At 55.8% G+C, this 17672-nt stretch overlaps 7 protein-coding genes across 7 annotated transcripts; 3 read left to right on the forward strand and 4 right to left on the reverse strand.

The window, feature by feature from the left end:
* Positions 1-500: 500 nt before the first annotated feature.
* W97_03204 (transcription initiation factor TFIIF small subunit) lies at positions 501-1585 on the forward strand (the record flags this gene model as incomplete). The annotated part of the gene is made up of 5 exons (XM_007781101.1): positions 501-636; positions 712-863; positions 943-1059; positions 1280-1400; positions 1491-1585. 5 exons carry the CDS (start codon positions 501-503, stop codon positions 1583-1585), a joined length of 621 nt encoding a protein of 206 aa, XP_007779291.1.
* Positions 1586-3484: 1899 nt separating this feature from the next.
* W97_03205 (uncharacterized protein) lies at positions 3485-6148 on the reverse strand (the record flags this gene model as incomplete). The annotated part of the gene is made up of 1 exon (XM_007781102.1): positions 3485-6148. One exon carries the CDS (start codon positions 6146-6148, stop codon positions 3485-3487), a length of 2664 nt encoding a protein of 887 aa, XP_007779292.1.
* Positions 6149-7081: 933 nt separating this feature from the next.
* Positions 7082-8845, reverse strand: W97_03206 (mannosyltransferase; the record flags this gene model as incomplete). Its single annotated transcript, XM_007781103.1, has 5 exons — positions 7082-7423; positions 7482-7902; positions 7950-8036; positions 8091-8498; positions 8559-8845. The coding sequence occupies 5 exons, from the start codon at positions 8843-8845 to the stop codon at positions 7082-7084; spliced, it is 1545 nt and encodes a 514-aa protein (XP_007779293.1).
* Positions 8846-9880: 1035 nt separating this feature from the next.
* W97_03207 (uncharacterized protein) lies at positions 9881-10387 on the forward strand (the record flags this gene model as incomplete). The annotated part of the gene is made up of 1 exon (XM_007781104.1): positions 9881-10387. The coding sequence occupies one exon, from the start codon at positions 9881-9883 to the stop codon at positions 10385-10387; it is 507 nt and encodes a 168-aa protein (XP_007779294.1).
* Positions 10388-10706: 319 nt separating this feature from the next.
* Positions 10707-13215, reverse strand: W97_03208 (uncharacterized protein; the record flags this gene model as incomplete). The annotated part of the gene is made up of 2 exons (XM_007781105.1): positions 10707-12489; positions 12539-13215. The coding sequence occupies 2 exons, from the start codon at positions 13213-13215 to the stop codon at positions 10707-10709; spliced, it is 2460 nt and encodes an 819-aa protein (XP_007779295.1).
* Positions 13216-14467: 1252 nt separating this feature from the next.
* On the forward strand, positions 14468-16228 carry W97_03209 (uncharacterized protein; the record flags this gene model as incomplete). The annotated part of the gene is made up of 1 exon (XM_007781106.1): positions 14468-16228. One exon carries the CDS (start codon positions 14468-14470, stop codon positions 16226-16228), a length of 1761 nt encoding a protein of 586 aa, XP_007779296.1.
* Positions 16229-16428: 200 nt separating this feature from the next.
* W97_03210 (uncharacterized protein) lies at positions 16429-17636 on the reverse strand (the record flags this gene model as incomplete). The annotated part of the gene is made up of 3 exons (XM_007781107.1): positions 16429-16850; positions 16907-17494; positions 17561-17636. The coding sequence occupies 3 exons, from the start codon at positions 17634-17636 to the stop codon at positions 16429-16431; spliced, it is 1086 nt and encodes a 361-aa protein (XP_007779297.1).
* Between the last annotated feature and the right edge of the window lie 36 nt (positions 17637-17672).

The raw sequence follows: 17672 nt of genomic DNA on the forward strand, positions 1-17672 counted from the left end.
GCCTTTTATATGGGTTATGTGAACCACCGTAATAGAATGAATAACTCTAGTTTTCAGCCTCAATAGACCCTGCGGAACGGGCCGCGGAAGCTCCCCGCGCCTTTCACGCGAAAGCGACGGGAACCACGCCCCGCCATCTTCTTTTGAGCTTCACGTCTTTATTCAAACGCACCAACTCCTGCGCGAACCTTCCCTACCTCCGCTGCCTTCATATATCCATACAACAGGGGCGCTACCATCTGCGATTCTAGACCTATCTGGATCCGCTCCCATCCTAGCTTCAATCCGTTGCTACACCCAAAATGCCGGACGTAAGTACAAGTCCACGACCACGCGCGCTTTTAGCAGCTACTAACACCTCTGCAGGTGAAACGGACCGTGAAGCTCATTACCGAGCAGAGAATCCTGTATGTCGACGCGTGTCTACCTCCTCCAGGTCACCTGAGCCCCTTACACCGCGAACAACGACTGACGTCCGCAGACCCGATGAACCCCCCGAGATGGAAGGCTTCCCGATGCGCGCATGGAGCATCGAGATATACCTCGTGAACGAGCACGGCGAGGAGGTCCCCGCCAACATCTTCGATAAGGCGCAGTACAGGCTGCATCCGAGTTTTGAGAAGCGGGCGCTGCAAAGTAGGAGCCCCGCTGGCTTCTCGTCACGAGGAAACCGAGCCGATGAGAGCAGCAGCTGATGCGTGCGGTTTACAGCGATTAAGCAACCGCCGTTTCGCATCCAGGAGAAGGGGTGGGGCGAGTTCGACATGCAGATTACACTCACGGCGAAGCACAAGGGGGGTGACAATACGCTGGATCACGACTTGAACTTTCAGAAGGAGAGGTATGAGGCGGTGCATACAGTCGTAAGTCTTCACCGGCCGTAGTGGCCCGAATTATGGGAGGGTGAAGGGTGGGACGAGCAGCACTGACGATACGCACCAGACCTTCAGGAATCCGAAACCAGACCTCCTGGCCCTGCTCCGCGAATCGGGACCTGCGGGTGACGAGAACGGCATCAAGGGCAAGCCGGCGAGTAAGAAGAACAAGAAGGAGAAAACGGTGCGTATTCCCTTTCACCTGCATTGCTCCACACTTCACGCTGGACGGCAGATTCCGGTGAAGCAGCTTGCCCAGGATGCAATGCTACAATGCGCAGTGTTACAGTTGTGCCTCGAGCAGCGCTGCGAGCACGCTTTTCCGAGTCCTCCATCCACTTCTCGTGCCGCATCGCAAGCACAGTCCGTGCCCCGAACGAGTACTGACCCCCTCGCCCATGCAGGTCGACATGGAAAAACTAGCCGACAGCCTCCAGCGGCTCAGCGAAGACGACCTCCTGCAAGTCGTGCAGATGGTACACGACCACAAGACGCAAGAAACATACATCAAGAATGACGTCGAGAGTAAGAAGCCGCCATTTCATTCTGCCAGTTCAGTCCAGACACGAAGCAGCAGAAACCGGCTGACGCATTCACCTGTTGTGATCTGCACAGATGGCGAGTTTCATGTCGATCTTTATACCCTACCCGACGCGCTCATCAAGATGCTATGGGAGTTCGCGACGGAGAAGGCGGGGGGGCTGCAGTAGGTTGCTGGAGGTTGGGAGTTGTGGAGGGGGGAAAAGTGCTCGACGGCTTGGGTCAGGCGGGGTGGAAGCGCTCGGGGTGCGCAGCTGCGTCTTCCCTCGACCTTGGGCCCGTGGTCAGTCCGACAAATGTGTTTTTTGGGTTCCGTCTGATCTTACACATTGCATATTTGGAGGGGTTTGGGGTCGCCTTTCATTCATTCTGCCAACCGTTGGTTTACGCACTTGGAAGCAGGGGTCAGGCGTCAAGTGAGTATGCGAGGAAAGACATGAGCTCGTTCTTTCTGGCAGTCGTCGAGGGACAGGAAGAGCATTGGGGATATGATGATTACTTAGGCCGCCTGCGGGATCAAATTTTCGCCCACAGTGTTCCAGTGTTGTAGTTCCCTGAGTGATTTGGCTTTCACGGATTTGGCTGCCCATCTCGAGGGCGGTTGCTATGCCAGTATTTCTACCTCTATAGTCTGCCACGAAAGTAGACCTCGCCAAATATATTTCCATCTTGGGACCTGAGCAGTCGCCATCTCAACCTGAGCCGAGGGTGAGCTCGCTTCAGTAACGCCTGAGCAGCCCTAAATAGAGCCCTAAACAGAATTCTGAGCAGTCTGAAGAGGAGGCCCTTTTTTTTTTTTCTTCGAGGAACAATTCTGGCTTCTTGGAGCCTGGCCGTAGCATATCCTTGAAGCATTCAATTAAGACTGCTGCCTAGCTCAGCCGGTGGCGAGACGGGAGATTATCAGGACAGAGTGTCCCAATATTTATGGAACCTCGCCTGCCACTCACCACACACCCCGAGTACCTAATGCTGCTCTCTCCTTGTTCATTTGTCCAATCGTCCAGCTTTCTCAGTCTAGTCTTCTTGGCCTTTGACTTGCCAGCCTTCGTCTCAACCTCTCTTAGAGCTACCACCTAGATCTGTCACCGTCATCCTTCCTTCGCGGTATCAAAACCCATCGTCGGTATCTCCTGGATTCCGTTCTTGGTAACTCAAGCCATTCGCCCGCTATTATGGCCCGCAAGACTTCAGAGAGAAAGGGGGAATACCGTGATCATGCGGACGATGAATCAAACGCCCGCTTAGACCGCCTCACAAAGCTCGAAGCTTTACCATCCTCTGAACGAGCAAAAAGAGTCACCCGATTTCAAAGTGATAGGCGTTGTAAGCGATGTACAGATATCAACCTCGATGCGGTATTATCGAGGCGGCATCCTACATATCTTGGCCAACCAGTGAAGAACCTGGGCCCAGTTTGCAGAGTGGAAGATCGCTTCCTGCTCCTTGTGATAGTTTGCTCGCTACAACGCTTCCTCCATCGAACTCTGGACAGTCTAGGACCAGCTACTCGCTCCGATCGTCCTCCAGTAAAAGGATCCAACACATGGGCTGGGATTCAATCGACACAGCCATGATAGGACTCGACACCCATGATACTACGTATCTTGTTCCACGATCCGAAGGTGCAAACTCCGTTCGTATACTCAAGGGCTTGGTTGACTTCGACCATCCTTAATGGCTGGTTACGTTTCTGTCAAGACATGCACACAAAAACCTGCGCAAGGGCAGACGAAGTTCTCGCGGACGCTTCAACGTCGATTATGCGGATTCTAGCGGCTTCGAGCTACAGGATATCCTAGCTTCAGATCTCCCGTCCACAGATACCATAATTGTAGCCCCATAACACCCCAGCCCCAAACAGCCAATACCCCGTTTCCAGCCTAGCTCCAAGAGTCAAGAGACATTGTTCGAGAACCTATCCCATCCTGCCATGTGCCCATCAAGCGCCCTTGCTCTCAGCCTGTCCGGTTCCTATCCCGATTCCTACCAATCTAAACACCAGCCCCCAAAGGAAAAAGCACAGCACAGAGATCTTACCTCCGAAGCATCTCTCTTATCCGTCATCACTACACGTCCATGCAGTCATGATACTCAACGCGCACTTGCTCAGTCCCCTGCCGCCACAATTTCCGCGCGCCGTTGTCCATGAACCCGCGCAGCGTCTCGCGGACCCTGAGATCGTTCATATTTACTGGCTTGCCGTTTAGCACCTGTGGCCCGCGCTGTGGCTTCGCTGGTTTGAATTTCCCCAGTAATGCCTTGGCGTTCTTCTGCGCTTTGCCCACCGCGTCGGGCGCGTGCAGTGAGGGCGCCTGCTTCCAGAGCGTCGAGGGGGAGAACTTGGTGGCGGCTGTGTTGAGGTAGTGCGTGGCGACGTCGTACAGTTCGTCTATGCCGTTGTTGATGCTTTGCACGGCCTCCCGGCTCTTCTGCTTGACGCTCTCGCCCGCACAGGCGGCCTTTTCAGCGAGCTGCGCGGCGCTCTGGCTAGCCTTGTTGGCAGAGAGAGCGGCGCGATAGCGAAGACCCGCCATGCGGCCGTTGGCAGCCGCAATGTCCGGCAGCCTGAGCTCATACCTCTCGCCGAGCCCCCTCAGATACTCCACCGCCTTCGCCGGCGCCGCAGCCCACAGGTGCGACTTAAGCCAGGGAGAGCCAAAATCCAGCCTCAAGCTCTGGTCATGCCATCGCTGCCGCTTCGATTTCGTCACAAACTCGGCAATGATTGTAACGTCGAGAGTTCCGTACGCCTCGGCGCGGTCAATCGCCACGATGTAGACGCCCTCGACGAGCTTCTCCAAGCGCGGGGCAAGAGGCTGGTCGCCGCGGAACACGCGCACAATGACATCAGGCTGCTTCTTCAGCCTGGCAAAGTCCTTCGGTGGCGTCAGGGCGAAGTGGTGGTCGCCGATGATGTGGGCTTTGAAGTCTTCCGAGTCGTTGGCGTGGGGCGAGAGGGGGTGGTGCTCGGGTGTTGATTCGGGTTTGCTGGGCGCTGTTGTGGTTCGCAAGGCGGCTGGGATTGAGGTCGACGCTTGTTGCTTGCGGGATGTGACCGATGAGGTGGCAGGCGCGTCAGAGATTGCCTTGACTGAGGCGATGGGAGTGGTTCCGACCAATTCTGCCAGTGCGGAACTTAGGGCCGCATTTTGGCTGGACATGGCCGATTGCACGGCAGTAGTGGACGCCGTGGCATTGCTGTGTGAGACCCCGTAGTATTGCATAAGACTAGGCGTCCAGAACAGAAGGAAGACGAGGAAGAGGGTCGTCAAGATTCGCGTGATGCCCAGTCGAATAAGGAGGTCCGCAGTATAGTCGACGGCCTTGTCCTGCTTCTTCAGAAACCCCTTGAAGCCGTCCAACAGACGGATCTTAAGTGTGTTCTCGTTTCGAGGAGTTTCGTCGCTGTCGTCATAGAGCCCAGTAACGTATGCAATGTGCCTGTTCAGCTGCGCCGAGTCTACATCCAAGAACGTCTTGAGGTCAACGGGCATCTCTTTCAGAACTGTGGGAACTCCAGCGCCGGAGTCGCGTTTTTCCACACACAACTTCATGTCGCTGGCGTGTGTATGGTTCAGGTTGGACCACCCGTCAAACAACGGTGTCATCGAGATATTGAGAGTACATGCGTCTAGTTTTTGGAAGTGCGATTGAAGTAGTGCAGGCCAAGCCTCCTCAGATTGAGCCTTGTGTTTGGCCTCGTCTGCATGGTGGAAGAACACGATAAGGTTCCATCCCGGCAGATGTTGTGGAGAGAGGCTGGAGAGCTTCACGTGCTTCCCATCGATGATGAGGGTTGGTGGATAATCCAACACATCCACAATGCCAAAGCATTCACCGACGACGAGCTCGATCCCGGTTGAATCGATGAGCTGCACTTCAGGAGGAGAGTCGGTCTCCCCAAATCCAGATATTGGAATGACACTGTATCTGGAGAGGCCGCGAGAGGGTGGATGAGCCTGCATCCGGAAATTTGCAGTAACGGCCAAAGCAGACGCGACCTTGTGGATAATCTCTTCTTTAGCCCAGTGACTTTGATCTCCGATAAACAGCACTCGAAACGGTCCGTCAAGCTTCAGAGGTTTGGGTGCTAGGGTTTGCTTGACAGTGAGTACGGCATCGTGCCAATCGGAAGAGGGGAAGAGGCGGGGTATGTCGGACTCTTGTATATTCCTAATCGTCTGAGTGACCTCTATGTAGCCGCCTTTCAGACTCTCGACAGAGTCCGCAAACGGGATAGACGAGGTCGACAACTGTGCATTGGGCCGCGCAGTCATGCCACTGTCAGAGACTGCGCCGTCCCGAGCGAGGTGTATGGACGGCTGGAACTCCGGCTCCTCGACCTGGTCGCCCTCGTCCACTGGTGGAGTTGCTGGACGATCTTCTCCATAGTCTTCAGTGTCTGCGACGCTCGATACGTCGTCGGGAGTTTGTACTTCGTTCGATGCTAGGGACTCGGTGTTTCCCTCGTCATCGGACGTCAAGTATTGGGAGTCGCCCAGGATCTCGTATGAGCTTTCCTCGAGGGAGCTCGGAGCCTCAGTGGAGTGGGGTTGTGTTCCACGCATGGCGGATGCTGTCGGGGTCTGGTCGGAAGGAAGTCGTGTCGATGCTGTTGGAGAAGCTTCTGCTGAAGCTAAGTGCTCGACGATGTCGTTGACGTGGACAGTGGGGAAGATCAGGCCGTGCGTGTCGGGGCTTGAGCTAGGCTGTTCAAGGGGTGACTCCATGTCAGTCGAGGGTCAGGGAGAGCAGAAGTGAGTCCCGGTGGGAGGGAGAGGAGAGAGAGGAGCTCAAGAGGCTTTTAAGGCGTGGGACATACGTTGAGAAGTCCGGTTCGGGGCAAAGGTTTGTAATGCTGCCTAACCTTAACCTCAGGTATCCCAGACCTGGTTATGACGGCGCCCGAGCATGCAGCCTCGTGAAATCAGAGTCTGTGGAAGTGATGATGAGGTGGAGAGGTGTGGCAGGATATCAGAAGCAATGCTGCTGGCTGCAGCTCTGGGGAATGTTCCAACGTGTCACGGCTATTCGGGGGGGCGACGAGGGAGCAGTAGAGGGTGAAAGCGAGTGACCTGCTGGCGGGGCTCTCCATGCGGGTGGTCGTGAAGCTCTATCCCGGCCTAGCGCGGGGCGCGATAAGATAGTGGAGCTTCCTAGCTTCCTAGCTTCCTGCTTCCGCCCTGGAGAGAAGGACAACTTAAGGTATTAAGGCGTGTGTTTCGAAGGAACTCTTTGAACTTCAAAAGTATCGGTGGAGAGTTCGCTCACCAGGAGCAAGCAATTAGGTAGGAAAGCGTTTTCTGCGGGGAGCAAACCAACCCTGACAGTAAGAAGGGAGTCAGTATCAAGCAGAGCAGAATCAGGAGCAAGTGGGTACTTTGAAACGACATATGGGACGGGAGTTGCACGGCTACACAAACATGATGGATTTAGCGCAGGCAATTCAGCAGCTGATGCGGATTATTTGTCTCTACGAAAAACGGCAACCCTGCCGTCCACGAAACTATACAAGCCCATACACCCTTTGAACGCCTTGACAGCCGCCCTATCACAAGGCGAGTCCCAATGCAGCAGCAGCTTTCCCTCCGTATAAGAGACGAGGGCGCTGCCATGTTCTTCGCGCATGATATTACCTACACTAATCCGCCCACTCCCCCCCCTCACGGACTCGCCCACCCGCCCGCAACCTCCACCCACTCCGCCAAACAACTCCCCTGCTTCCCCTCCACATCCACGATATCCGTGTCGCATTTACACCTGCACCCCACCCCATTCTCCTTCTCCGCGTCCCACGTTTCCCAGTACGCGTCCTCCTCTTCACGCGCCTTCCTGTCCAGCGTCGTCTCCTCGAGCCACTTCTTCCTCGGCAGCTGTCGCGCAGGCGCGTTCGCCGGGCAGTGCTGAATAGTCGTGTGTCTGTAGCCGAAGTCGCGGAAATAGTGGATATCCGAGGGGCCGAGCAGGGCGCCGGCGGCGAGGGAGTGGATGGGTGCATCGCCCCACTACAGTATCTCTGTCAGTACATGCCCACTGTTTCAGAGGGGAACCCGGGCTGCCTACCCGCTCCATCCAAAATCCTCCACTCCGATCCATCATCTCAAAGAAGTCGTTATACTCCTTACTCCTCAGCCAATCCAGCCGCGCAATCTCAAAGTTGCTCCAAAAGTGGCACATGTTGTACTTCTCGCCCTCCATGGCCTCCGGGTCGATGTCCGGCAGCGATCCCGCGCCCGGCTCTGTGCTGAGGATCTCCTCGGGGAGCGGTTTCTTGTACTTCGGGTCGTCCTTGGGGAGCGTCTTTTCGGGCTCCTCTGGCGGCTTCTCAACGAACATCTCCCAGAGCCCTTTTGAGGTCAGGTTGTTCGTGCGCTTGTAGGCGGAGGCGTAGCGGAAGATGTTGGGGACGGTTTCTTTGAGTTCTTTGACGGCGATGGTGAAGCCGTAGGTCTTGTTTTCGCGGGCCATGTGGACGAAGGGGTCGCTGTGAGGGGTTAGCTAGAGTTAGGCGCGCGTGAGGGACGGTCGTACTAAGTGATGTCGCAGAAGTATTTGATCTCTGGCTCTAACCGCCAGTACCACTCGTACTTTTGTAGCAGCTCGTGCTTGTAGAAGAACCTTTATGCGCTCGTTAGCCCTTGATGCGGTCAGTTGGAAGGCATCCCAACCTACCCTGAGTAAAATCGACACATGTGATGGTAGCTCTCCATGCCTCCATACATGATCGCCGCGTCTCCCTGCTTCGCAATGCCCTCCTGTGCCACCTTCTTGTCCACCCAATCCGGATATCCCCACATACTCGCATCTATCTTCCCAAACTCCACTGTTGATTTTGTGTGATTCTGGACCACCTCCTTGAATGTCGAGTTGAATTCGCCGTCATTGAGAAACACGTACGGGTAGTTGAACCACCGGTTGAAGTGCCGCTCAATCGACTTCATCGACTGTATCACGCCATCGAGCTCCTTGTTTCGCGCCAACACCACGAAAGCTGCGTTCGCTCGGGGCGTGTCCGCCGCGGACCTCTCGGCGTCTAGACAGCCTGTCACGAAGACTTTGTCATACTTTTCGCTAATCTTGCTGTACACGCCCATCTATTAGCTTCCTTGTGCGGCGTAAGAGTGTACCAAATATCCCTACCGTATACTCGGCGGCGCCCCCGCCGGCATCAATATCCTCCCCGGCGACGACGGATGGCGCACAAACAGCACCAGTATTAGTATTATGACAATGCACGGAAACAGCAGCACAATCCCCAGCGGTATCGATATCGAGGAGTTGCCTTTTAGGCGTATCCGGCGCCGGAAGAAGGCTAACCGTGGCGACAGCCTGTCGGCTTTTCGGGAGAGGTCATCGAGGGTGGGGAGGCTCGGAGACGAGGGCAGGCGCTTCGTGACGTGTTGTTGGATGTTTTGGACTATGCCCATGGCGGTGGGAGGGTGTGTCGGAGGGTTTGAGGAGAGCGTTGCGGACCGGCGCCGCATTCGGAGCGGGCGGCAGCGCGGTCAGATGTGTTGTTCAGCCGAAGGAGCAGAGGAGCGTGATGGGGACGCTGCTCTGTTCAGAGGTGTCGCTCCTCGATAGCGGTGGTGGTAACGGTTGATGCGCGGGTAACGAGCGGCTGGATGCAACTCCAAAAAGTAGAAAACCCTGAGACGTTCTCGGGGGCAACACGAAGGTGCCGGCGACAAGAGATCCTAAAAGCAGAACAGAAGGCTGGGTAGTAGAACGGTAGCGCAGTGGGATTGGCGAGTCTTGGTGTTTGTTCCGAGGAGAGAGAGTGGTGTCGAGGTCGGCGTAGGGGTCCAGGAAGTTCTTCTTTTGCCGGTTGCAGCAACAGGTATTTTACCCTACAACCGGGGAAGAACCGCCAATGCCTGCAGAGTGCAGCGCGCAGTGATGCTCAGCGGCGGATGGCGATGGTCCTTGATCCTCTCGGGGAACAGTCTGGCAGGATGATGGGTTCCTGGGGTCTACAGAAACAGCCCTCACGCCCAGCAGCCACGCGGAAAGTGATGCGCCAAGGCCCAAGAGTTCGCCGCTAAACCTCAACGCTCGCTCGCCCCCCTTTCAAGCATTCTGGCACTCTGGGCAGGAGACTCTCGACACCGTCTATTCACAGCACCATCGTCCGATGCCGGTCGCTGCTGGATACAGCCACTACTATCACGGCCACGCTTGAACCAAGGCACCTTGACTGAGCATCACCCGGCGGGAATCCATAGTGCCAAACGCTGCGGGGACCGCCCTGCTTTTTCTGCGTAGGCGAACCAATTCCCAGGTTCAGGTGGTTCCGTCGGCTGTCGTAATTCTTAGCTGCCACCGCCTATTCTACTAGCTTGTCACGTGACGTCGTCCTTAAGTCGTCCGTCCGTTTTTATAAGTCGTCTGTTTCCCCCCGTACTATTATAAATCAATTATACAAGCGAGGGATCGGTTCATCAAATATTGTCCTCGGCAAGATGAGTTTCAAGGCAAAAAGCCTCAGCTATGAGCAGAACGAACCAGCCTTCCTGCGTCGCATGCGCGGCGAGGTTGCGGGCATAGATCCGCACCGCCATGAGCGTCAAATAGCGCGGCCACAACGCTTGAAGAACGGTGACGATGAAGACGATGGACCGACCATTGTTGATGAAAGCAATGATATGCTTTCGAAGGCGGAGTACGAGGCGCTGGTGGGCGGAAAGGTAGACGGAGAGGATGAGGAGGGTGCTAAGCCAGGTGAGGGTATAAATCCCGCCGGCTTGGAAGACGAGGAACGTGAAAGGGAGACGAGGACTGAGGAAACGGGGACGACGCTCAAGAAGCAGCAGATCGCGGAGGTCGGCAAAAACCAGAAGAAGAGGAAAGTGGGCAAGGTTGTTGGTGAGACTGAAGGAGAGGAAGAGGACCAGCAGCAGAAGAAACCGGAAGCGAAGAAGGTCAAGAAGAAAGTGAAGGCTGTTAAGCTGTCTTTCGGTGACGATTGAGTCTTTAAAAGATGTTCGAAAGATTGTTCAACGTTATACCCGAACTAAATGCCAAGCGGGGAAACAACTTGATACATGGCATTCAAATGGAAGGCGGCTCAGATGGCGTTTATCGCGCACGCGAGCGTCCCACCACCGAGAGCCAGCCGCTTCGACCTGGACAGTACTTGGAAATTCAGGCAAGATGTGGATTCTACGCGGCGCAAGGAAGCGCATGGCCAGTCAGCAAAGTTCACAGCTCGCAGCTGCACAACACCAGCATCGACAAGAGCTTCAATGTTTGGAAAATATCTCTAGGCCTTCGTCATACTACGCCGTATTAAAGTGGCGGCAAAATCTCTCTACAGATCGGACACTGCAGCCGATACCGCATCCAGCCCTCCAAACACGGACTATGAAAGATATGCCTACACGGCGTGACCATATACGCCCTCCTCGCAAGCAAGCCAGCCCCCATCCCCGCCGCCCCGTCCGCAGCACCGCCACCAGCAGGCACGACCGGCACCTCAATCGTGTGCATGCAAATAGCGCAGTCATACACCCTCTTCCCCTTGTCCCTCGACTCCCCCGGCTTGCTCGCCGCAGACGGACTTCCCGGCTCCTCATCCCCCGGCTGCGCAAACCCAATCGGCAAGCTTGCGCCCTCCTCATCCTCGCGCAGGACAGGATGGTAATCATAAGCCGGCGGCGCCCAGCCCTCCCTAACGAAGAATCTCGGGCCCAGCAGCTCCTGGCTCACGAGCGCGAGGACCTGCAACCACACCCAACCCAGCAATCCCAGCAGCGCGTACCGATCGTTCTCGACGAAGAGCACGTTATCCCGCACGCCGTAGAAATACGCGAAGGGAAGTAGCCGCAGCACGCTCTGGCCCACCACAAACTCCCACCGCAGCGCCTTGCGGCAGTTGCGCATGACGTTCCTGTAGATCTGGGGCACCCAGAAGGAGAAGTAGAGGAAAGACATGAGGTTCGTGTACGCGGAGCGCAGCGGGATTGGCCACGAGGTTGCGTGCACGGAGAGGATCACCGTCCCGAAGAGGATCAGGTAGAAACGCGTGTAGAGGGCGCCGAGCTCGCGGCGCGTCGGGTTGCCGCCTGTGTCGTTGTTCGTGGGGTTGGTGTCGGTTGTGTCAAGCTCGTCTTGGTCGGAGGGGAGGATGATGGGCGTGGCGCCGGAGCTTACGGCTCGCGCGGCGGTGACTGGCAGGGGCAGCGTGTCGGCGCCTGCAGATGTGATGATGGGCGCTGATGTTGGTGCTGGTGCTGTCTGGACGTTGGATTGGCCGTTCGGAGGGGTGGCGGCGTTCGAGCGGGCTGATGTGGCTTGTTGTCTTTCTTGTCTTCGGCGTTCTGTTGACTGCACGGTCCAAATATCCATGAGGAACCTCATTCCGAAAAACGTTACAGATAGGAAAGCAAAGAAAGCTGTAGCCAACATAGTCAAAGAAGTCGCCTCGGCGAACAATGGCACGCTTACAAAAGCGAGCTGCACGAAGCCGTCCCCCATCGCCTGTATGGCAACTGTATAGAAGCTGATGCGGCTGCGAGTCGAGGGCGTCGATGCTTCTTTCATTTGTCGCACGAGGAGCATAATCTGCCCACCCAACAAGCATGCGAAGAACAGGATGTGTCTCCTGCCCATCTTGATCAGCGATTCAAGCTTCGGACCTTGTAGATGGAGTCCTTCCTGAGGTGCATAGTCCGGAGGGCCCTTCGACTCGATGACGAAGCCACAGTCAGGCGAAAAGGCTACCATGGACATGGTCATCGGCGGCGCCTTGAGGAACGGATGGCCGGTTGGGAACCGCAGCTCATGCTCTAGCGTCTCTAGGTGATACGGATCCTGTTCTCCCACGACTTTGTTTTGGGAGCGGAAAGGTAACGGATGCTGTTGGAGCCATACAATGTATTCACAGTGGGGAACTGAGAAAAGTCCTTCGCCAGCCCCTTGCTGTGAGGAGGACCAGGGGTTCGTGTTGGCGTTCAGACTAGTAGCTTGCTTGTGAATAGTTTCGCGGAGCGTCTCGTTGAGCACTAGCTGAGATTGCGCGTAGGTGTGGTTGGAAAGTGCGAAATGTGGCAGGGCAAAAATGCCAGAAAACCTGGAGAATCATTAGCAATTTACACGAAGCTGGTTACGAAATCACTCACTTGTCGCTCGTGGTTGCTAAGAGCATCCCGCCAAGGTCTCGAAAGTGCACGCCATGGAGTGCTACTTCCCACCAGTCGCCGTACGATTCGTCGTCCCATAGTGTCAAGGTAGCGCTGACGTCTTTGATCGAATCGTTCGATGCTTTTACAGTCCTTTCTTTCTCCCTAAACTTCAGCCTGACCTTGCCCTCGAGCCCAGTAAGATTCCTGTTGTACTCTTGAGTCACGTACATGCCTTCCGGCGTGACAGCAGACAAGTTGAGCTGAGGCGCCAACAGGCCCTCTGCGACCTTCGACCGCGCCCACTTGCCTCCAACATATCCAGTGATATTGCGATAGAGTGGTAACTCTTCCTCCGCAGTTCCATTCAAAATGCCCAAGCCCGCATCTCCAAGCACGCTCGCCACCTGCTCTCTCGCTCTCTCCTTGACCTTGTCCAACAGCTCCCACGCATAGCCATATTCGCTCCGCAAGCCCGTAAGATTAAGGTTGCGCGTCCCGTTCAAAGCGTCGAAGTCTCCGTAGTGCGAGCTGCTGAGCACGGCGAGCGCGGCGCGCTCTCTGCCGAGGATCTGGTCGAGTTCGAACCGCTGGTCTAGTGATGGCTGCTGCGGATCTGGCGAGAAGAGCAGAAAGAGCAGAAGGACGACGATGAAGATGACGCGGGGGTTTGCCATCTATGTCGGTGCACCCGGAGGCCGTGCCATCGGCCGCTGCGATCGTTGTTGTCGTGTGCTGCGTTCGCCGAGGTGCCAATGACCTCCAGCTCGGAAGTGATACGGCAACGGGACGCCACGAGCTCAGGGTGCGGGAGTGTCCGGTAGGGCTGAGATCACCTGCACGACATCGACTCTTCAACTTCGAATCCGACATTGTTGTGTTCGAGCGAGGCATCAACCGACATGCATCAAGGGCTGTTCCCGTGACTATTGACCAGTATCGCACTACAAAGATGTAGCCGCCCTCAGGTTTGACGACTGCTCTCTTCTGCTCCTTGGCAGTACCGCTTTGATCCGCACATGAACTTTCGTAGCAGTCTCACTTCAGAAGTCTCTCGTCTTTCCGGTTGCCATAAATGTCTGTCTGAATAGATGCTACATAATATTGCGAGAGCGAGCGAGCTTCCAGACAGAGAACTGGTCTTATTGATACACACAGCATCCCTGTGTCATTCCGGGAGAGGCCATTGTCATAAGTCGCCAGAACAAGCTTCTTTAACCGCAGAAGGGCTACACGCCTAAAAAGTGCATAGGTTGGTGTAGGGCGCGGTCAAACTCTCGCCTTTTCCATTTTCATCAAGTTCGCAACAAAGAAGCCCAGCTGCTGCATCATGGCCAGCCACCTCTTTGTCTCCGTCTTGCCCTCACAGTCGACCTCCTTTCATACACCCTAGTCACCCGTTTTTCCAAGCCTCAAGCGTGCACTGTCCCCTTTAGTTGTCTGCCGGATGCGTTGAAGGTCCACGCTGAATCTACGGTGCGCCCCGTCTGGACCTGCTCCACACGCCTTGTTTGGCTAAGCGGAAGCCTTTGCTTGCTTCTCGGCACATTCCCATGCGTCAAACCTTAATTCTCCTGCGGCTGTAGGTATATACTGGCTTTCCGCGGTGGCGTACTGTTCTAAGCGCTCATTTTCCCATCACCATGCGTTAGGATGCGATCGCTACGAAGGCACGAAAGCCTCGGAGGGACCAAACATCCGTCTCAATCGCTATATGGCCACTACACGTCCTGGTTCTATGTGTGCCTCATTGCCGTCTTTGTAGTCCTACACATCATCCACCTATGGAGCGATAGCAGGGTGAGAAGGATATCTTCCAGCACCCGGCCAAGCCTCTGGGATAGACATGTCGCGCTATGGAGATGTGTAACCTACCGCAAACTTGGAGGGCCGCTAGGAAGACGTCTGGAGATCCCATCCTATGGAGTCATGGCCCTGGTTGTCTTCTCCACGGTCGTGTCTTGCATTCTCTCATTCGCTCAGCGACCGTGGTACCGAGACCATCTTGGCCAGACACCTCTTGGCAGCAGAACCGGCTTCATGGCCGCAGCGATGATGCCGCTCATCATAGCCTTAGCCGCGAAGGTCAACATCATCACCATCATAACGGGCATCGGACACGAGAAGCTTAATGCTTTACATCGTTGGCTTTCCTGGATATTCCTAGCGTTGAGCCTGATACACACCATCGCATTCCTCATACAGCCGCTCCGCGAGGGTGGCCGTCCTCGACTGCATGAGGCACTCTACAAGCACGCCAGCTTTCTCTACTCCGGAGTGCCCCCACTGGCTTTCCTCGTCGCCATAATGGCCCTCTCCTTTCCCATCATCCGCCGCGCCGCCTACGAATTCTTCGCCTGGTCCCACGTAACCATGTCCGTCATCTTCCTCGGTCTCCTCTTCTGGCATTTCGCCAACCTGTATGACTCCTGGCACTACCTGTGGGCCACCATGGCCGTGTGGCTCTTCTCGCTCCTCGGTCGCGCGTTCCATAAAATTTCCTTCTTCCGCCTCAGCAGCAGCTGGCTCCGCGGCTGCCCCGCCGCCGTCCACAGCATCTCGCCCGACATGTTGAAGATGGAGATCTTAGCACCGCCCGGCTGGTCCTGGGAGCCAGGTCAGCACGTCTTCCTCCGCTTTCCGCAGTTTAACCTTTTCGATAATCATCCCTTCACTATCGCCTCCATCCCGAACCGTTCTTCGACACCTCGAACGCCACTTGGCGTACCGACGCAATCGAGCCAGAATACCCTTGAGTTCCTGATAAGGCCCCAGTCAGGCTTCACGCGCCGCCTCCTGCACTACACCGACGAACACCCAGACGCCCTCCTCTCGGCTGTCATAGAAGGGCCCTACGGCACCGCGCTTCCTCGCCTCGAAAACAGATACGAGGACGTCATCCTCGTGGCCGGTGGCGCGGGGATCACGGCTATGCTGCCCTGGCTGTTGCACATCGCAGAGCGGATGCGGGCAGGGGGGTGTGCGACAAGGCGGGTACGGCTGGTCTGGATCACGCGGAGCAAAGGGGACGTGAACTGGATCGGCGGGCAGTTGCGACGCATGTGGGAGGTTGCTCCTGGTGGGAGCGTCGGGGTCGATGTGTGGGCTACGAGAAAACCGTTGCGGGAGGTCGCAAGGGTCAAGACGGTCAAGGAGGCATTCGGGACGATAGCATCAGGGCCTGCCCAGCCGAGCCTTGCGAGCCCGCTGAGTCTGTCGCCGGTAAGCCCGAGGGCACCGCTCAGTCTGACAAGTCCGCTGGGTCTTTCACCAGTCAGTCCAAAGACACCCGGTTTGGGTACTCCGATGTTACCGTGGACGCCTACTGGATTGGCACCGCCGGTATCGCTGCGGTTTCCGGCCAGTCCGGTGAGCCCTGTCAGTCCGGTCGATAGCATGTTCAGCGGGAGGAGTGGCGGCAGCGGGAAGAGGCTGTTGAAGGGGATCCGGGAGACGGTAAGAGATGCTGGCAGCCCGCTAGATGATTTCGTGGAGATGCATGTTGGTGCCCGGCCAGATATTGAGCGGGTGGTTGGGGTGATGATTGGGGATAGGCGGACGGCGGTCCTGGGATGTGGGCCTGAGGGGCTGAAGATCGATCTGAGTAATCTGGTGGCGAGGGAGCAGAAGAGAGTCATTAGAGGACAGGCGAAGGAGGTGATGCTGCACACGGAGACTTTTGACTTTTGATTAGTAAAGCGAGCGTTGTGAATTAAGTATAACAATATTACGCACTGTGATCTGTTATGATAGAGCCAAGATATGTACAGATTACGCATGAACAATATGAACAGTTGTAAACAGGACGACGCGGAAGGGTATCGTGCAGACCCAGAACTTAGAACGCCTGAGAATGCGGGAAGCGAGCAATGCGATGCAATGGAAAAAGTTCAAATACCAGCGAGCCACACAGCCGCCATGCCAACAATCGATATCAAAATCGCACTCAGTACTTTGCCCGTCGATGCAGCGCTTGAGACAGTCATCGTCCCGCCCTCACATCCACCGGGCTTTCGACAAATGGGTGGCTCAGCCTGTGGCGTAATTTGGCAGATGTTATCACTACTCGGTTTCCGGCAAGCGGACGAAAAGTCGCGCTGCCGTACCGGATCAGTGGAGTTGAAGTACGCCTTGACGTAAGTGACAATCATTCTCGCATCTTCTTTTGGCGGCCCCCGGGACCAGCCGCTGTTGCCGTTGCTCCAATGGTTAAGAACAAGGTATCCCGGACTCGAAGGAACGAAGTCGGGGAGGGTGTTTGTCCATAGGTGGTTGCTATCGACGTAGAAGGACACGGAGGTTGGTGTCCAGTCTATGACGAGGTCAGTCACGTGACTTGAAGAACGAGCTGACATGAGCTGCTCTCACCAAATCGATACTCGTGTACCGCGTCATCTGCGATGAATGGCAACACATCCTTCTTGAAGCCGGCAGTTTTGGATGCGTCGCTGCCGGCCCAGAGCGATTGCCAAGACTGCAACACCATGTTGAGGGTCGAGTTATTCGCTGTTGTCTCGGCGGAGAGAAGCTCCATGTCTACCTCTTGAGTTGCGTTCCGGTACCAGAAGAAGGCGCTGACAGTGCCATTTATACTGGAAGTCTGTATGCCAGCCCGAAACGAGCCATATTGAATGTCTTCTCTTTTCGAGAAGATTTCGCCAACAGGCACGAGTGTATTGTCGTCCTCAAGAGCAGAGCGAACATACAACTGTAGACCTGCCTGGCTGCCATCTTTTCCTATGGATCCGTCACCGCCCGTTGCGGGATTGGCGACGACGTTCCGCGCCTCACGGAGACGGCCGTAAGGTGCTTCGGAGACATTTCGAGCTGAAGTCCATTTCTGTACGGCCCAGTCTTGGAAAGTTTCGATGTCGCGCACGGCAGTAAAGTCAGTCTCAATGCTGTCGGTCCAGATAACATCCGCGCCTTGTGCGTAACCGCAACTACACGTGTCGGCTGGTGAGTCGTCAACGTAGTGTTCAAGGGTTTTGACGAGGACCGATGACGCTGATAAGCACTTACCTAGGGTATAGCTGACCAGACTAAGAAGAGCAAGGACGAGAGGAAACTTCCGTAGATTTCTTTCGGTTGACCTCATGGCTAGCAGCCACTTCGTGGTTTATGAGCTTTGAGA

Source organism: Coniosporium apollinis (assembly GCF_000281105.1).
Source record: "Coniosporium apollinis CBS 100218 chromosome Unknown supercont1.13, whole genome shotgun sequence".
Taxonomy (NCBI): Eukaryota; Fungi; Ascomycota; class Dothideomycetes; genus Coniosporium; species Coniosporium apollinis.